General features: G+C 32.8%; 1 protein-coding gene across 2 annotated transcripts in view; it reads right to left on the bottom strand.

Annotated features, from left to right (window-relative positions):
- The window catches only part of LOC126892258 (catalase), a 540,038-nt gene that overhangs the window by 456,754 nt on the left and 65,261 nt on the right, over positions 1 to 18,023 (bottom strand). For both annotated transcript variants that reach the window (XM_050661766.1, XM_050661765.1), the window contains exons 2-4: positions 14,266 to 14,471; positions 12,243 to 12,574; positions 7,109 to 7,279 (exon numbers count right to left, since the gene is read on the bottom strand). In XM_050661766.1, coding sequence (XP_050517723.1) covers positions 7,109 to 7,279; positions 12,243 to 12,574; positions 14,266 to 14,471 — 709 coding nt within the window. The remainder of the gene's footprint in view (positions 1 to 7,108; positions 7,280 to 12,242; positions 12,575 to 14,265; positions 14,472 to 18,023) is intronic.

Raw genomic sequence — 18,023 nt, 5'->3', positions numbered from 1 at the left:
ACTTCAATTCTAGGGTCACATCATTGTATCAAAATTATTTTACACATCTCAAAAACTGTTAAAATGTTTGTGTTTCTGAGATAATTACTACTTTACATTAATTAGCACAATTAGCACAATTAGGTACAAAATTAAAGTACAGCCACTTCAATTCTAGGGTCACATCATTGTATCAAAATTATTTTATCTATCTCAAAAACCGTTAAAATGTTTATTGTGTTTGTGAGATAATTACTACTTTACAGTAATTGCACAATGAGATAAGGTACAAAATTGAAAGTATTTAGGTAACTTAGTAACAATATCAAAATGGTTTTAAAACCGATTAGCATGATTTAAAGTACATTCACTTTTAAAAATAACTTATTTTATCGGAGTACAAAAATAAACAAAAAACAAGATATTGGTGGTGTTACGATATGGTTTAAATGCATGCAATGTAGGTATATTAATTGAACCATAAAATATGATATTATGATAAATAATTTAATATTACCACACATGTTATTATGTCCTTTGACAACATCAAAGCTTTCAATTTAGTAAACTAAAGAACAACATGGCATTCTGTCGAAAAGGGCATGCGTCATCATTTTATGTTACTCTTTGGATAATAATAATAATAAAATTTATTACACTTAAATACATAAAGTTTAAACAAAAAGAAATGTAAAAAGCCAGTCGAAGATACAATTTTCAAATTATGACATACTTACATAAAAGTGAAAAAAACAATAATTAGCAAGTGCACTACTTACATAAGTTTATATAGGTACATTTAGATATGTTAGTTCCATGTACTATTCATAAAATCGTTTGTTGTATACGGTTCTAATTTACACAAAAAGCTTACAATTTCCCTTTTTAGCATGGAGATATCATCAGATATCTTCAAGTGTAGAGGCAGGTGGTTGTAGAATTGTATACCTGCATATAAAGCTCCTTTTTCCAGTAATGTGAGCCTATTGTAAGGGATATTGTAGTTGAACTTGTTTCTGGTATCAAAGTTGTGAGATATGTTAAATGGCTGAAAGTACTGCTTGTTGGTATATACAAGTTTGAGACACTCGTATATATATAGAGCTGGTATAGTTAGTAAATTTAGCGATTTAAAATGGCTCCTGCATGATTCAGAGTATTTTAATTGCTTCATGACGCGTATTGCTTTTTTTTTGTATCATAAAAACTTCGCTAAAAGAACTACTACCTCCCCATACTATGATATTATATCGAGCTCTCGAATAAAAATTAGAAAAATAAAATGACTTTACTACATTGATGTTAACATTTTTTACAAGAATTCTCAAACCATAGCAATCTCGGCTTAGTTCTTTGCATAGATTCTCGATATGATATGTGAAATCTAAGTTTTGGTCAATCCAAACCCCTAAGCATTTGACATACTCAGAAAAGGGTATCAAATGTTGATTTAGGTTAATATTGTCAGGTATGTCTGGACCTCGGTTTGTTTTAAAGAATACAGCTTTAGTCTTATCAGGATTTAAAACTAGTCTTGAATTCAAGAACCAGTTTTCTACTTCTGACATCAAAGAGTTACCTGCCAGAACTAGTTCAGGTAAATTTCGGGCAGAAACCAACAGTGTACTGTCATATGCATAGTTAATAATTAATTCCTTAGTTTTAGCAGCTGATGCCAAATCATTTAAGTAGATAATAAATATTAGCGGTCCCAAAACACTTCCCTGTGGAACACCCCTAGACACTGCCAGAGGCTCTGACCGCACATATTGCATTGTTTTGTCCTTAATTTTTAGTGCATGTGCACGTCCAGTAATGTAGCTCTTTAACCAATTTAATTCCACACCTCTAACCCCGTAGTGTTCAAGCTTCACAAATAAAACATCAAAATCAACGCAGTCAAAGGCCCTGCTTAAATCCAGAAAAATCCCACATGAGACATACCCAGCATCCAAACAATTATATATCTCATTAGTTAATTCAAATAGAGCAGTCTCGGTGCACCTACCTTTAAAGAAACCGTGCTGGCTATGGCTGAATAATTCTTCTTTAAGGAAAAACTGAAACAGTTGATCATGGACAACCAATTCAAAAAATTTTGAAAATGAGCTAAGCAGACTAATTGGTCTATAATTATCAAAAGAATCGATATCACCCTTTTTTAGGCAGGGTTTAATAATCGCAAATTTCAGATTGGTAGGAAAGCTCCCAGTTTGAAGCGAAAAATTTATTATATGTCTAAGAGATTTACAAATATGAGGAAAACATTTTTTTAACAAGTACATGGATACTTCATCATATCCTGAACTCTTTTTCGATTCAATTTTTTGCATTATTTCTGAAAGTAATTCATAAGATATTTGCTTAAAAATAAAGGTGTTTTATTGTGCGGAATGTCGCATTTATACGTACCTTGTTGTGGAAGTTCATTAGCTATTAATGTACAAGCTTTTTCATTAAAGTAAAGATTAAATAAATTTGCACCTATAAGAGTATTCTCAAAATATGGCTGACCATTCTTTGTTTTTTTATGTTGTGTAAGTTCATTTATGATTTGCCAAGAAGTTTTACTTTTATTTTTTGAATTAGCTAATCCATGATCATAGTGTTTATTCTTCTCTTTTTGTAATAACTGATTATATATTTGCTGAGAATTTTTAAACAATTGTTTGAATTCTAACGACTGAGCCGATAAGCGCTGAAAATTAATCATTTCATTTTTGGCAGCTATTAGTTCAGGTGTTTTAAATGTAAACTTAGGCTTTTTATTATTTGTGATTTTAAGAGGAAAATGTTTGTTAAAGTACAACAAGAAGGTGTTGATGAATGCATTGTATTTAGCATCTACTGATTGAGCACAGTAAACATTTTCAAAAAGTTCGTTACAAATGTCACAACAAAAATCTTCAATAGCTTCGTTCGACATAAATCGAATTTTATGTTTTGTTTCATTTTTTAGATTGTGCAGATCTAAAAACAGTGCCTGGCAATAATGATCAGAAAAATGAGTTTTTAAATTTTTTGAAGAGAAGTCTTCCATTTTATTTATTATGAAGTTATCGAGACAGGAACCGCCACTCTTATTTTCACGTGTGATTTCTTTATAAACAAGTTTAAGATCAAACGATTCTAATAGGTTAGAAAAATATCGAGAATATTTTGACGTAACTAACATATCTATATTGAAGTCACCTGATATATAAGTCTTTATGTTTTTTTGAAAAACTATAGTAAGTAGTGCATTCAGTTGTGTTAAGAATATATCATTATCACTACTTGATGCATGGTATATACATATGACAATAAAATTTAACTTACAGCTAGTAATCTTCACAGCACAACACTCAAAAATATTACTAATAATTAGATCATCAAACCAATGTATAGTACTAGCCACTATATTTTCATCACAATAAATTGCGACGCCTCCATATAGATTCGGTGGACGACAAAAACTGGATATCAACTTAAAGTTAGCAATTTTTAATATTTGTATTTGCGAATCCGACAGCCAGTGCTCAGACAGACATAAAATTCGTTTACCTAAAAAATCTTCCAGAAACTCACTTAGTTCATTAACACAGTTATTAATACTCTGGATATTCAAATTGATAATGGATAATGCCGTATTCCTTTTCACTTGTGTCTTTTGGGTTGATTTAGGAAGAGGACCTTCTAAAAATCCTGATTTCGTGGACTATACTGATGGTACTTTTTAAAGTCAAATCTTCTATAGGCTACATTTTTTGGCCATACAGTGGATTTATAGATCTCGTTTTTTAGTTCGAAATCTACGCCGCACATGAAACATTTATTCTGATTTTCAGTAGTGGGTAGCTCTTTCACAATAATATTAGCGTTTTTGAAAACTTCTTGTTTTTTTAGATAGTCTGAGATTCTTTCAGCAGTTATATCTCGCTTAATTCTATAAAGATAGAGCCATGCTCTTTTTTGGACACCAAAGTCTTCTGATACATTTTCCCCAAAAACTTTTTTCGTGTTAGCTTGACTTTGTTTCTTATTTTTCACTTGCACGTTTTGTTGTTGTTTGTTCGGCAGGGAGGTTGATGAGGTTGATTGACTGGATATAGCGTTGGAACTATCAAGGTTGCCATTCTCTGTGTGATTTGAACTACTATGTCGTTTGGTAGCTTCAGAAAAGGACATTTGTATTTTTGGCAACTCTGGGTTCACTTTGAATGTGTGCTGTGTATTTATCACTTCATCACAATCACAAACTGGTTTAATTATTCGATTATTTACTGAAGTAGGCACTGTTCCTCGATTGTTAGTGTTAGATTGGTTATTAAAATCGATCTTATTTGAGGTTACATTTTAGGATGATATTCTATCAACTAATAGGCGGTTATTTTCCTTTAAGATAAGATTTACTCTTCAATTAATCTATTTAATAACTGCACTTCCTGTTTTAACATATTATTTTCAGATCTTAGTTCATCTAATTGAGCATTAAATATAATATCCTTGTTGACATTTTTTTCACACATACCACATGATTCTTATTTAAAAACTTGATATTTTTCTTCTTTGCACAGCTATCATGATATAATTCATCGCAATTTATGCAGAAAAATGTCTTACATACTTTTTTTGCACAACACTTATATTTTTTAATCACAGAACTATTTAAATCGGTTTTAATACTACCAAAGACACGGGAGGTCTAAAATTTGTACCTCACTACCTGTCTATTCATCACCTTACTTTTACTTTTTCGTGTCTGGATCCGACTACAGTTTTTCTGCCCAATATCGGCCTACGTCTACACCCTTTGTATTTGAGAGCCTTACATCATCGAGGGTGCACTATGATGGGCAAAGTCTGCAAGATGCTCCACGTTCTGTATTTCCCCACATTCACAAAGTGCGTCGCTATCTGTCTTGATTCCCCATTTAATGAGGTTCTGTTTTACAGGGGTCAACACCTATATGGGTATGCGGTTGAGTGTCCGCCAGTTCTCCAGTCCAGGTTCATTCCATTAGGTCGTTCTGGATGTAGGGGGAATAGTTAGGGTGGTGCGACGCTGACATTTCTCATAAACCGTAATTATTGGTTCCTATCATCGAAAGTGGTTCGCTTGGTTCAAGCAAAAGAGAAACAAAAAACAGAACAATGTCAAAAAATAGAGGAGTATCAGAGTCGATATGACAATCTCAATGTCCATCGAAAGGCGAAGGAAATAGCTGGAAAGTTCCGAAAACGCAGCAGCGGAAAAATAACAGATGATGAAGGCAATCTTGCCATAACCGAAGAAGATGAAAAGAGAGTATGGGAAGAATACTTGGGGACTTTTCCACGACCTTAGAACAGGAACTATTGAAGATAATTCAGGTCCCGAAATCCTACCAGAAGAAGTAACCACAGCCATCAGACAAATGAAGGATCGAAAGGCACCTGGACTTGATGAAATACCTGCAGAACTGCTAAAGCTATTAGATAGAGCACAAATAAAAATAATAGCTGAAATATTTAATGACATATACAAGGCAGGAAAGATACCAGCAGAGTGGCTCAAATCTGAGTTTGTACCGTTGCCCAAAAAACCAGGAGCAAAAGTTTGTGAAGACTATAGGACCATAAGCCTAATGAGCCATCTTGTCAAGATGTTTTTAAAAGTCATCTATAATAGAATTTACCCAAAATGCGAAGAACAAATTGCGCCCAATCAGTTTGGATTTGTGAACGCCGTTGGTACGAGGGAGGCTTTATTTAGCGTGCAGTTGTTGTTTCAGAAATGTAGAGATGTCAGCTGTGATGTTTTTGCATGCCTGATTGACTACAAAAATGCTTTCGATAGAGTCCGACACGAACAAATGATGAAAGTGCTGAAGAGGACAGGGATTGACGGAAGAGACCTGAAAATAATAGCTAACCTGTATTGGAATCAATCAGAAGTGCTCCGAATAGATGGAGAATATACAGATCAGGTCAAAATCTTAAGGGGAGTGAGACAGGGATGCATAATTTCACCGCTGATATTCAATCTGTACTCAGAGCACATTTTTGAAGAGGCTCTAAAAGATATTGATGAAGGCATCTCAATAAATGGAGTCAAGCTCAGTAACATGCGATATGCAGATGATACAATAGTGTTTTCCAATACAATAGAAGGGCTGCAAAACTTAATGAATAAAATAACTGAAACCAGTAGAACATATGGACTAGATATAAACACCAGCAAAACCAAGCTAATGATCATCAGCAAGCAAAACATAACTGGAGTAAATCTGTATGTGAACCAAATGAGAATTGAACGTGTCTCACAATACAACTATTTGGGAACTATAATCAATGCGTCGTAAGACAATACTCAAGAGATTAAATATCGCATCGGAAAGGCAAAGAGTGCATTATTGACTATGAGCTCTGTGTTCAAGAGCCATGACATCACTCTAAAAACAAAAATAAGGCTCCTTAAATGTTACGTGTACTCAGTGCTTCTATACGGAGTAGAAACGTGGACATTGAAGGCGGAAACTCTATCAAAACTTCAAGCTTTTGAGCTATGGTTGTACAGAAGGATCCTGAAGATACCATGGACAGACAAAGTTACCAATGAAGAAGTACTACGGAGGATGAACACAACCGCAGATTTAGTCAACATCGTGAAGGGCCGTAAGCTGCAGTACTCATCGTGAAGGGCATATAATGAGAAATCAAGGCAGATACGAGCTACTCCAATACATTTTACAAGGTAAAATTGAAGGAAAAATGGCCTCAGGACGAAGAATATCCTGGCTTGCTAACCTGAGAGCATGGTATAGAAAGACCTCAACACGACTATTCCGTATAGAAACTAACAAAGTCATCATAGCCAGAATGATCGCCAACGTTCGGAACGGACAGGCACCTTAAGAAGAAGAGATCATCGAAAGTATTCATCACCAAATTCCATCGAAACTTGGTCCCGATACTCAGGAGTAAAACTAATACAAAATAATACGCTGTAAAACGATCTCAAGAGACGTCTTATATTTCAGTTCGTCCAGAGAGCGTCATAAACGCCCTTACGTACGTTTCACTCTCATTAAAGATCCTCAGAGGGTGTATATATGGCTTTTGTGAATAGAATAATATTCTTAAGTTTTTAATACAAAAAAATACTTACTGTAATCAGGGTCTGATGCAGACAAGTCATCAGCTTTATTGACATCGAGATTTTGTATTCCTTGGTCAGTTTTGTGATGGAATTTACAAAAATGTACCTGGCCTTCTTTGTTGACAAACTTGAAGGTGTGGGATCCATATCCGTTCATATGTCTGTATCCATCAGGAATACCTGAAACAGAATAATTCGGATATTACATTACTCTCATTATAAAGTATAAAACAAGTAAGAAATATAATAGACGGGCAGATTTGTAGGTTTTGGTAGTTCTGCTTTAAGCTATAGTGCGGCAGCTGGTTTCAAAAATATTTATTTTTTACTTAGGTATGTACGTTGGACATATCGTATGTACTAAAATTAATTTTGGGCCTTTTTTATTTACATTTAACCTTACAGGGACCCTTCCTCTTACCGCATGTTTGCGTTGATAACTGATATAGAATATCTTTCGTAATTACTCTTGTTATCGTTATAATTATTGATACGAAAACAACTTTATAAAAACATAGTTAAGTCTAAAATGAACTTAATTATACAGTTCAACATTTTTAAAATTCTGCAAGAAATGCAAGCATGTTACCGTTCTATTTTTATTTATTTTAAAAATACAAAACCTAAAAATATTTTTTAAACCGAGTCTTTTTTTATTAATATACTTGTAATTGGTCGGAATATTAATTGCACAACACAACAACTAAAATATTGATACACTTAATTACACTCAAGTAAGGAACTGCTCCCCAACTAAACGCTTCGTACTTCGCATTACGCCAGTCAATGAGAGCAAGAACATATTACCTCCGAATTCTATCCTACTGCATGGATTTTAATGAAATTTTGAGAATAGCTTCTACTTATCTCCTAATTCAAAGTCTACTCTACATACTATGGCGCTTTTATCTTGGGCGCGGTTCCCACCCCTTCAAGGGTGTGTGGAAAATTTTTTGGTTAAAATAGCCCCGGAAGTGGCTAGAGAACCTAAGCGCTAACACAGACGGGGCGGCGTACGTCGACTGAACCCCCGCTGAGATGACGAAAGCGACGCATCCCTTACTATACTTTGATGCAGTGACACACACCAGGCGCTCTTAAAATTTTCGTTGCATCGACGTTCCCGCGACCCATCCTAGAATCCATATGTCGCAAGTCGGTTTTACGACTTCGACGGCATATCATATATGCGTGTATCGTGGTACAACACAGACGTTTGAGCTGTTTTCTAGCGAATTTTGTTGTGAGTGTTGCCAAATTTGGTTTAATGATGGAAATTACAGACTCGAACTATATTTTTACTTGAATTTTTTACTCCCATATCAATTATATCTCCCATATCATTATTTTTATATGGGACTCCTTGTATTTTTAATTTTTTTATCTTATAGCTTAAAGGGTAACTTAATTAAGTACATATTAATTGGGACTTCTATCTGGAAAAAAAGTAATCTACTAAATAAATTATTTTCCAAACACCTTGAAACTAATTTCACAAACAGTCAAACAGAATTTTCAAATCTGTAACCATTGACCTTGACTTGAGTTATTTGGCAGAATTGGATTGACTTTAATAAAAATAAAATTATTGACTCCATAAAAATACAGATAATAAACAGTTATTTTACCTTATTTATTATTTTATTTATTATGCTCTACAGTCTACAGGCCTTGTATTTACAATTTTACATAATACAGTTTATACTAATAACTTATATATATAATTTTATTTGATGTCTATGTAGACATTTCTGAACTATGGTTCTCCACTATATCCTATTTTTCGCCTTCTCTTTCCAGTGTATAATTTCCATCGATACTATATATTCCTGAAACTTTCTTGCAGTCTTTTTCTTGGTCTACCTCGTCTCCTAGTCCCAACTGGTCTTCTTAGCAGTACCATCTTCGGCATTTTTTCCTTATCCATCCCCTCGACATGACCTGCCCACCTGATTCTCTATGACTTTGTGTATCTTGTTATACTTGGTTCCTTGCAAAGCATCCTTAATTCTTGATTGATGCTTCTATGCCAGCCTTCTTCTGTATCTGTATTCATTCCCCTGAAAACAGCTCTCAGTACGTTCCGTTCTCAACTCTTTATAATTTCTTCTTCTGTTTTATTTAGCACCCATGTCTCACATCCGTAGGCGACTGTTGCTCTTATTACGGTTTTGTATATTCTGGTTTTCGCCTTTCTCGATACATACTTTGACTTTAATTTGAATAATTTTTTTGTTAATATTAATTTGTGAAACATCACTATTTCACAATTAATAGGGTATAATAGAGGGGCATCAATGTAACACCTGTATTTGTTCAGTGGCGTACCATAGAATGGATAGCCTCTTAGCATTATAAATAGTTTTTCTTAGGTGATATGCTTTCCCTCATAACGGTGTTATTTCTTGAACATGGCTCTTTAATACTTACTAATAACTGCTGAAAATATTTTTTAGACATTCTTGTAAAATTAAAAAAATTTCTCTGGGCCTTTATTATATTAAAATGTGTTAAAAAATTCCTTATACTTTCGTTCCTTTATGATAGGATGTATCCAATATCTGCGTTTCTTTTTTTCTTTAATCTAAGATAAAGTAAACTTGCATTTATTACAAAAGACAAATCGTCTTTCAGACATCGTATCGTACAGCAGCCAATACGTGACTAAATTTGGCAACAACGAAATACAAATACTTGAAATCGTAGCATAGCTGCCGCTGTTACACCGCGCCATGTGTTTAGGCTGCCTCGACGTCGACTCGACGCGCGCCGCCTGGTGTATCCTTGCTCTAATTCTAAGCAAAAATTGTTCTATATACTTTTTTTGAAAAGTCAATACTTTTTGAGTTATTCGTGGTTGAAAATTGTCTATTTTCATTGAAAAATGACACCTTTTGTGACGGTGTTTTGCGAATTCCTTTAAAAGTATGCATCTAACTAAAAAAGCTTATAAAACATTTTTATAGCTTATAACAAACAAAGAAATTCGTTACTTCATAAATCTTCTAGTTATATTACAACAAAAGAGATATGGTATGTGAAAAGAGTTTGTTTTTTTTTTGGTAGATACTCAAATCGGTTTATTCAACTTGAAATAACAGAGAAACGGTCGATTTTAGGTGTTGTATAATGCTACCAATACCTTTTGTAACAAAGTCCTTTAAAATGAGCAATAATAAATGTCGATTACATTCAAACTAAGCGAGATATGCTGCAAAAAAAATTGATGACTAATGTATTTTAAGAAAAAATGAGAAGTATATTCAATCCCTCATCCACCAGACTTTAAATGCATCGTTTTCCTTCTACAATACTTTTTATTATAGTGGTATTTCTATGTTTAAAAAGTTGAACGAGTTTAAAATGAATGGTTTTTTGAAAAAATAAGATCAAATCATAGAGCGTACTTATAAATTTTTTTAAAAATCTTTCTTTTTCTCCATGTAACTTGAAAATAATAAGATATACGCTCTGAGCTTCGCTGGTGTCGCTCCTAGCAGATTACTAATTCAACTTTCACCGGTAATTTTTAAATTATTATTTAATTGTTATCGCTTAATATTTACATCGTAAAAAAGTAATTAAATTTTAATCGATTTTTTTAAATATTTGCTAATCATTTTGCGTTCTATTAATAAAATATGAATTTCTTACTTCGGATACTTTCACAATTATCGTGTAGATGGCGCTAAGATTAATAGATTAATTTATAATTACATATTACGGAACATTAAAAAAACTTAAATTCAGTATTTAAAACGTAAGTATATTTAAGGTAAAAATATAATACCACAGCTTTGACCAACTAATATTTTTTATAATTAATGTTTTTAATTTTAATTTTAAATTAATCACTTTGACATTTATGTCAAATGTCCGGTAAACGTTTACAGACTTGTCACTACTGGCGCTCGCGAATTTGTAAATATCCCCTCTAAGTACGAGCTCACAGCGTATACAACAGTAACAAAAAAACAAAAGAAATATTATCTAAAAACCCTACATTTTTGTACGATATCTTTTTTTCATATCTCTTATCATTTTCGAGTTACACGGAGAAAAAGGAGGGTTGTTTTTAAGGAAATTTAAAAATAATTTGATCTTATTTTTTTCAAAAACGAACGCTAATCAACAATGATCATTATCAAATATTTAATTACTGTCACCAACTGTCAATGTCATCTTTTATTGGGTTGCTGAAAACATAATTGATTATAATTATGAGCTTAGTTAATCAATTAACATAACAATTATTAACATAATTGATTAAGTAATTTCATAATTGTCATCAATAATTATGATTTTAGCAACCCAATCAAAGTTGACATTGACAGTTGGTGACAGTAATTAAATATTTGATAATGATCATTGTTCGAACGCTAATCAACATTGATCACTATCAAATATTTAATTACTGTCACCAACTGTCAATGTCAACTTTGGTTGGGTTGCTGAAAACATAGTTAATTATAATTATGAGATTAGTTAGTCAATTAACATAACAATTATTAACATAATTGATTAACTAATTTCATAATTGTCATCAATAATTATGTTTTCGGCAACCCAACCAAAGTTGACATTGACAGTTGTGACAGTAACTAAGTATTTGATAGTGATCAATGCTGATTAGCGTTCGAACAACCGGCCCTTAGTGTATAAAAATATTATTGTTTTTGATAGTATAAACGTCACTGTCAGTGTCGAATTACCGACGCACTGTTGCCTCACTTTTGAAAGTTCGCAGACCTTTCGCAATCTTGGACCGCGTTCGTTTCTACCTGTTGATCGCTACTGTGTGCTCTTAACATATTCGCGAAAAAACGTCCGAAAAGGTGTCATTTTTCAATGAAAATGGCCAATTTTCAACCACGAATAACTCAAAAAGTATTGAGTTTTCAAAAAAAAAATTACAGAACAGTGTATTTTGACCAAAAAATTTTCCAAATGGAAATGACCGAAATTTCCATATAATAATCTTGTAGGTATGTACTTATGTACTTGCATTTAAAATAATATAAAAAAAAACGAAAATTTTAAAATTTTTAAATAAAACCCCGCTTGCCCACCCCCTTAAAGTGTTTCTATTATATTTCTTACTTACACTATACAATACCATATATTATAAAAAAAATATATTCACCTCTGTCTGAGAACAAGAATAACAATTGGTGCATAGTCTCAGGCCTCAAAGACATGAAGTCCCAGAACATGTCGGGGTCTTTAAGGTGGGTCTGTGGATTTCTCTTCTGAGTGCGGATAAAGCTGGCGAAGAAGATAGGGTCTCTAATAAAGAAGATGGGAGTGTTGTTTCCCGCCAAATCCCAGATGCCTTCCTCGGTGTAGAATTTGATTGCGAAACCTCTGGGATCTCTTACTGTGTCTGCTGATCCAGACTCACCGCCGACGGTCGAGAAACGAATAGCGATTGGGGTCTTTTTGCCGATGGAAGAAAATAATTTTGCTGCTGAGTATCTAGAAAAAATCATATACTATTTTAATATAAAGTGTGTAACGATCCAAAAAACTTTGTTTTTTAAAGATGAAGTAGTTTTCAATCCTAATAGCAATATTAATAATATTTAAAAATATTAAAATATTACTAAAAGATTTTTAAATTGAAAACTTATTGGTCCATTTCCTTGGTAACACCTCCATGGCTTCTAAAATTTGCAAGCCAGATGGATGCTGAAGCGAAGAAGACAAGAGGGAATTCAAAAACTTACAATTCACGACCCCGTCTGTTCAGCTGGTAAATTCCAACAGAAAATGGACCTAGTTACTCAAAGAAGTAACGACCAATATAAAAATAAAATAAAAATTCCATTTTTATTCAGTTGCAATGCGAAGGCAAAACAATCTTATTTTTCAATTAGAATACGGAGCGCAGTCCAGCCCGTTCTCTACGTAGAATACGTTCTCTACGATGAGACTCCAACAAGAGTCGAAAATCGTTGATTCAGAGGGCTGGACTGCGCTCCGTATTCTAATTGAAAAATAAGATTGTTTTGCCTTCGCATTGCAACTGAATAAAAATGGAATTTTTATTTTATTTTTATATTGGTCGTTACTTCTTTGAGTCACTAGGTCCATTTTCTGTTGGAATTTACCAGCTGAACAGACGGGGTCGTGAATTGTAAGTTTTTGAATTCCCTCTTGTCTTCTTCGCTTCAGCATCCATCTGGCTTGATAATTTTAGAAGCCATGGAGGTGTTACCAAAGAAATGGACCAATAAGTTTTCAACTTAAAAATCTTTTAGTAATATTTTAATATTTTTAAATATTATTAATATTGCTATTAGGATTGAACACTACTTCATCTTTCAATTGCCAGATGACGCTAGTCACCTAGTCCATTCACGTCAGTTGCGGTGTGGGGGATAAACTCTCGGTGTTGATCAATTGGAGTATGGAGTAGAAGGCCGACGTTCTCTCCGATGAGACACCAACAAGAGTCGAAAATCGTCGATTCAGAGGGCTGGACTGCTCTCCGTATTCTAATTGAAAAATAAGATTGTTTTGCCTTCGCATTGCAACTGAATAAAAATGGAATTTTTATTTTATTTTTGTTTTTTTAATTCTGTATAATTTAGAAATAGACCATTCATCAGCGGTAAAAACTGTAAAACCATGGAATTTTGAGAATCAACACCGATTTTAATGAGAATTTGGATTTAAGCTCGGTTGACCCTCTTCTTCAAAATCTACCCTATGCCGAACCGTGCTTTTGCCCTGGGGGTGAAACAATACCATCTAGGGGGTGAAAATTTTTTCAATCAAAATAAATATGGAAGTCGATAGATTGACCAATTCTGAGTACATTTTGTTTTATAAATTTTTTTGCAAAGTTGATACTTTCCAAGTTATTAGCGATTGGAACATTTTTTACACATTTTTTAGAGACATTTTTTAAAGTTCATAAAACCTTTCAAATTAATTTTTAATTCCAAACAACTTTTCTTCATAATAATAATTTTTAGTACGTATATACTTTTATACTTATATTTAGAAATATAAAGGTATGTATGTACTTTACTCTTTAACGGAATTTATATTTTTGACATACCTCGTATAAAATTGATAAAATGCGATATCTGATGGTTGAGGTTTAGATTTCAGGCTATGAGTTTAAGTTTGTGCTCTTATTTTACTAGAACCTCACTTACTTTGTGATATCATTAGTACATTCAAAATATCCGAAAGCACCAGCTCCTTTAGCGTGGACTACTCTTTCAGGAATCCTTTCCCTGTTAAAGTGGGAAAGTTCATCGACTAGGATTTGATCTTGGAATAGAATGGGGCCTCTGGGCCCGACGCTCAAAGAAGCGAATTGTCCGACGGGGTTGCCATATCCAGTTGTTACAGACTCTCCCTAGAAAAAAAAAGCAAAATTAACAAATATTACTGAAGCCAAGCTTTTACAGTGTCGCTGTAACTTTTCTTTAGAGTAAAACGAAAAATCTAACGACCGACAGCGACAAGTGAAATAGATGGATGATTCAATTTACTCAATAAGGTGAGTCCGTTAAACATTTCATTTAATTATAAAACAAAACTATATATTTCTATTAACATTTTATTTCTATCATTTTAGTGCGGAATATTTCATAATTTTCCTGTCTTTATTTACATTTGCAATGAATTATGACAGCGCCTGCGTCAATTTTTTTTGTAAGTTTCAAACATTTTAAATGATGTGTCAGTTTAGTTTTTGTTTTGCTGTTATTCTGACAAAATAGGAGTTTTTTCTACACTGGCGGGCAAAAAATATAGGTCACTAGGGGAATTATACACGTTTGATGCCTTGAATTTCCTAAACCTGTTGTCCGATTCGAGTGATTTTTTTAGTATCTTATAGCTTTATTATTTAAGAATCTCAATGTATTAATATTGTTGCTAGACAGGTAAATGTCATTTTATACCGGGTGTAACAATCATACTGTGTTTTTTCCTTAAAGTTCGGAACACTCTGTAGAATATTATAGCATAGATAAAATATTGAAATTAAAACCCAATTGTAGCCTTAGGCTTTCTTAACATTTTCTTCTTTGATCCATTTGCTTATGTTGGATAATAAAAAAGTTAGGTACTTTAACAACTAGCCATGTTCTTCATCAGTACAGGGTGTTTCTAAATAAGTGCGACAAACTTTATGGAGTAACTCTGCATTAAAAAAAATGACTGTTTGCTTTATAACGATATGTCCACAAATGCTTCGTTTCCGAGATACGGGATGTTGAATTTTTTCTTACAAACTGACAGTTTATTTGTTGCTCTAAATCCGGTTAAGATATGCAAATGAAATTTGGTAGGTTTTAAGAGGTGCTTATTGCGCATTTTTGACATACAAATAAGAATTTTATATTCACCATTGGCGTGCATACGAGTATAACTATTTTAGATACATCCCTTATGCAAAAAATGTTCAATAACTACCTCTTAAAACCCACCAAATTTCAGTTGCATATCTCAACCGGTTTTAGAGCAACAAATAAACCGTGAGTTTGTAAGAAAAAATTCAACATCCCGTATCTCGGAAATAAAGCAAGCATTTGTGGACATATGTTTATAAAGCAAACGGCCATTATTTTTTCATGCAGAATTACCCCTTTAAGTTTATTGCACTTATTTAGAAACACCCTGTATTGATGAAAAACGTGGCTAGTTGTTAAAGTACCTAACTTTTTTATTATCCAACATAAGCAAATGGATCAAAGAAGAAAATGTTAAGAAAGCCTAAGGCTACAATTGGGTTTTAATTTCAATATTTTATGTACGCTATAATATTCCACAGACTGTTCCGAACTTTAAGGAAAAAACACAGTATGATTGTTACACCCGGTATAAAATGACATTTACCTGTTTAGCAACAATATTAATACACTGAGATTCTTAAATAATAAAGCTATAAGATACTAAAAAAATCACTCAAATCGGACAACAGGTTTAGGAAATTCAAGGCATTAAACGTGTATAATTCCCCTAGTGACCTAAATTTTTTGCCCGCCAGTGTATTGATTACACAAACGATGGAATTAATCTAATATTTGCAAAATGTTGGATTAATTAAAGAACAATATACCTAAATAGGGGAGTGCATTTAGATTTTCACTTCAGAAAAAATCAAACAAGATAGAACTTTTTGTAATTTCATTAAGAAATGTTTAATAAACAACATATCAAAAAGTTCTACTCGAGAAGCGGGTGCTTCATTTTTTATTAAACAAATGAACTACGAAATTAGATGTTTTTTTAAATAACTTCGAAAATATAAATTTTAGAAAAAAACTGACTTGACCATTGAAAAATTCAGAAAATTTTCCAAAAAAAACCTTATATAAAGAACTTTCTAAAATTAAATCTGTATCTTCTATATTTTTTTATTTATAACGCTAAAGTCACCCTTCTCACAAACATTGGCGCAGTGTAAACTAGCGTACGGCGAAGTGCACGGTTGAGTTATTTTAATGTAATTCTTTAACTAATGGATCAAATGGAATTTCACAAATTGAACTTGAAAGAAGAATAATTAAGCTATCTTATGGTTATAATAAAAAGAAATAAAATGTATGGGCATAAGTACGGTGGGGGCGGAAAATAAGCCTTACATGAATTTCATAGTTTACACTTACATAGTTTTTAATTTCAAATAACTTTTCATAATAGCATTTTTTGATATTCTGGAATATAAAGGTTGTGGACTTTACTCTTTAACGAAATTCATATTTTTGACATAACTCGTATAAAATTGATAAAATTTGATATCTGATGGTTAAGTTTTAGATTTTTGACTATCTAGAGCATTTTATGAAGAATAACTTTTTGTCGTAAAATTTATAATAAAAAGTTTTCCATGTGGTTCCTAGCTACTCAAACATACTGTATAAGAGCTTCTGTATAAGAATTTTCAAATTGCAATGCCATATTCGGATTCAGCATAATCAAAAACAAAATAGAAACATATTTGATCAAAGTAAAATAATGAATTTAACGATATTTTTAAAATTATTTATACAAAACAATTGTCATTGTTTAAACAATTAATAAACAATTAGCGGCCAAATCTGCGAGTAGAACTTTTTATTTTAACACGTATATAAACTAACAAAAAAAATTTTAGAAAAATATAAGCTTGTTTGAATTTTTCCGAAACAATGCATGTTTTCGTTCTAATTGCACTCCCCTAAAAGATAAAATTCGAAATTGTTGAAATTTAAGTATGCGTAGTCAGACAAAAAGACGGGTACAAAGTAAATCGTGGATTTTGGTGCAGTCAGGGATGCCAGGTCTGGGGAATTTTCCCCATATCTGGGGAAAATTGATAAACTTTGGGGACTGGGGAAAAACTTTTTTAAAATGACTAATATCTGGGGAAATCAAACTGGCTAAAATATGTTATTAAATTTAGTAAAAAATAGTTATTTTAGAAAGTCCATTCCTAATTATGTGAATATTAAATGTTTTACAACGACAAGATCGTGGTGACTGATTCCACATATAGGCCACATTCAATACAGTTTGGTGAATTGTGACTACCGCGAACAATGATATTCCCTGGGGTTCCCTAAATAATACCGTTTTTGAACGGTTACGAGTATGCGCAGTAACGAGAAATGTGTAACTGCGCATAAATTTTCGTTATTGCGCATGCGCGTAACGGTTCAAGAGCGGTTTTGTATCGAATTGGAACAAACCTTATGTCTGGGGAATTCTGTTTATAAAATCTGGCAACTTTTAAAACACAATATGGGGAAATAAATTATTTGGGCCTGGCAACGCTGGGTGCAGTAAATGTAATAATATGTATCCAATATCCATGGTACATTTTTTTGAAGGACAGCGAATAACCGTCAGAATTAATTAAAAAAAGTAAAAAATAAATAACAAGGTCTAGGTATGGGTTAAAAAAAAGCGCTCACTTAAA

The sequence above is a fragment of the Diabrotica virgifera genome, chromosome 9 (assembly GCF_917563875.1).
Source record: "Diabrotica virgifera virgifera chromosome 9, PGI_DIABVI_V3a".
NCBI classification, from domain to species: Eukaryota; Metazoa; Arthropoda; class Insecta; order Coleoptera; family Chrysomelidae; genus Diabrotica; species Diabrotica virgifera.
This window is presented reverse-complemented; position numbering and strand designations above follow the sequence as displayed.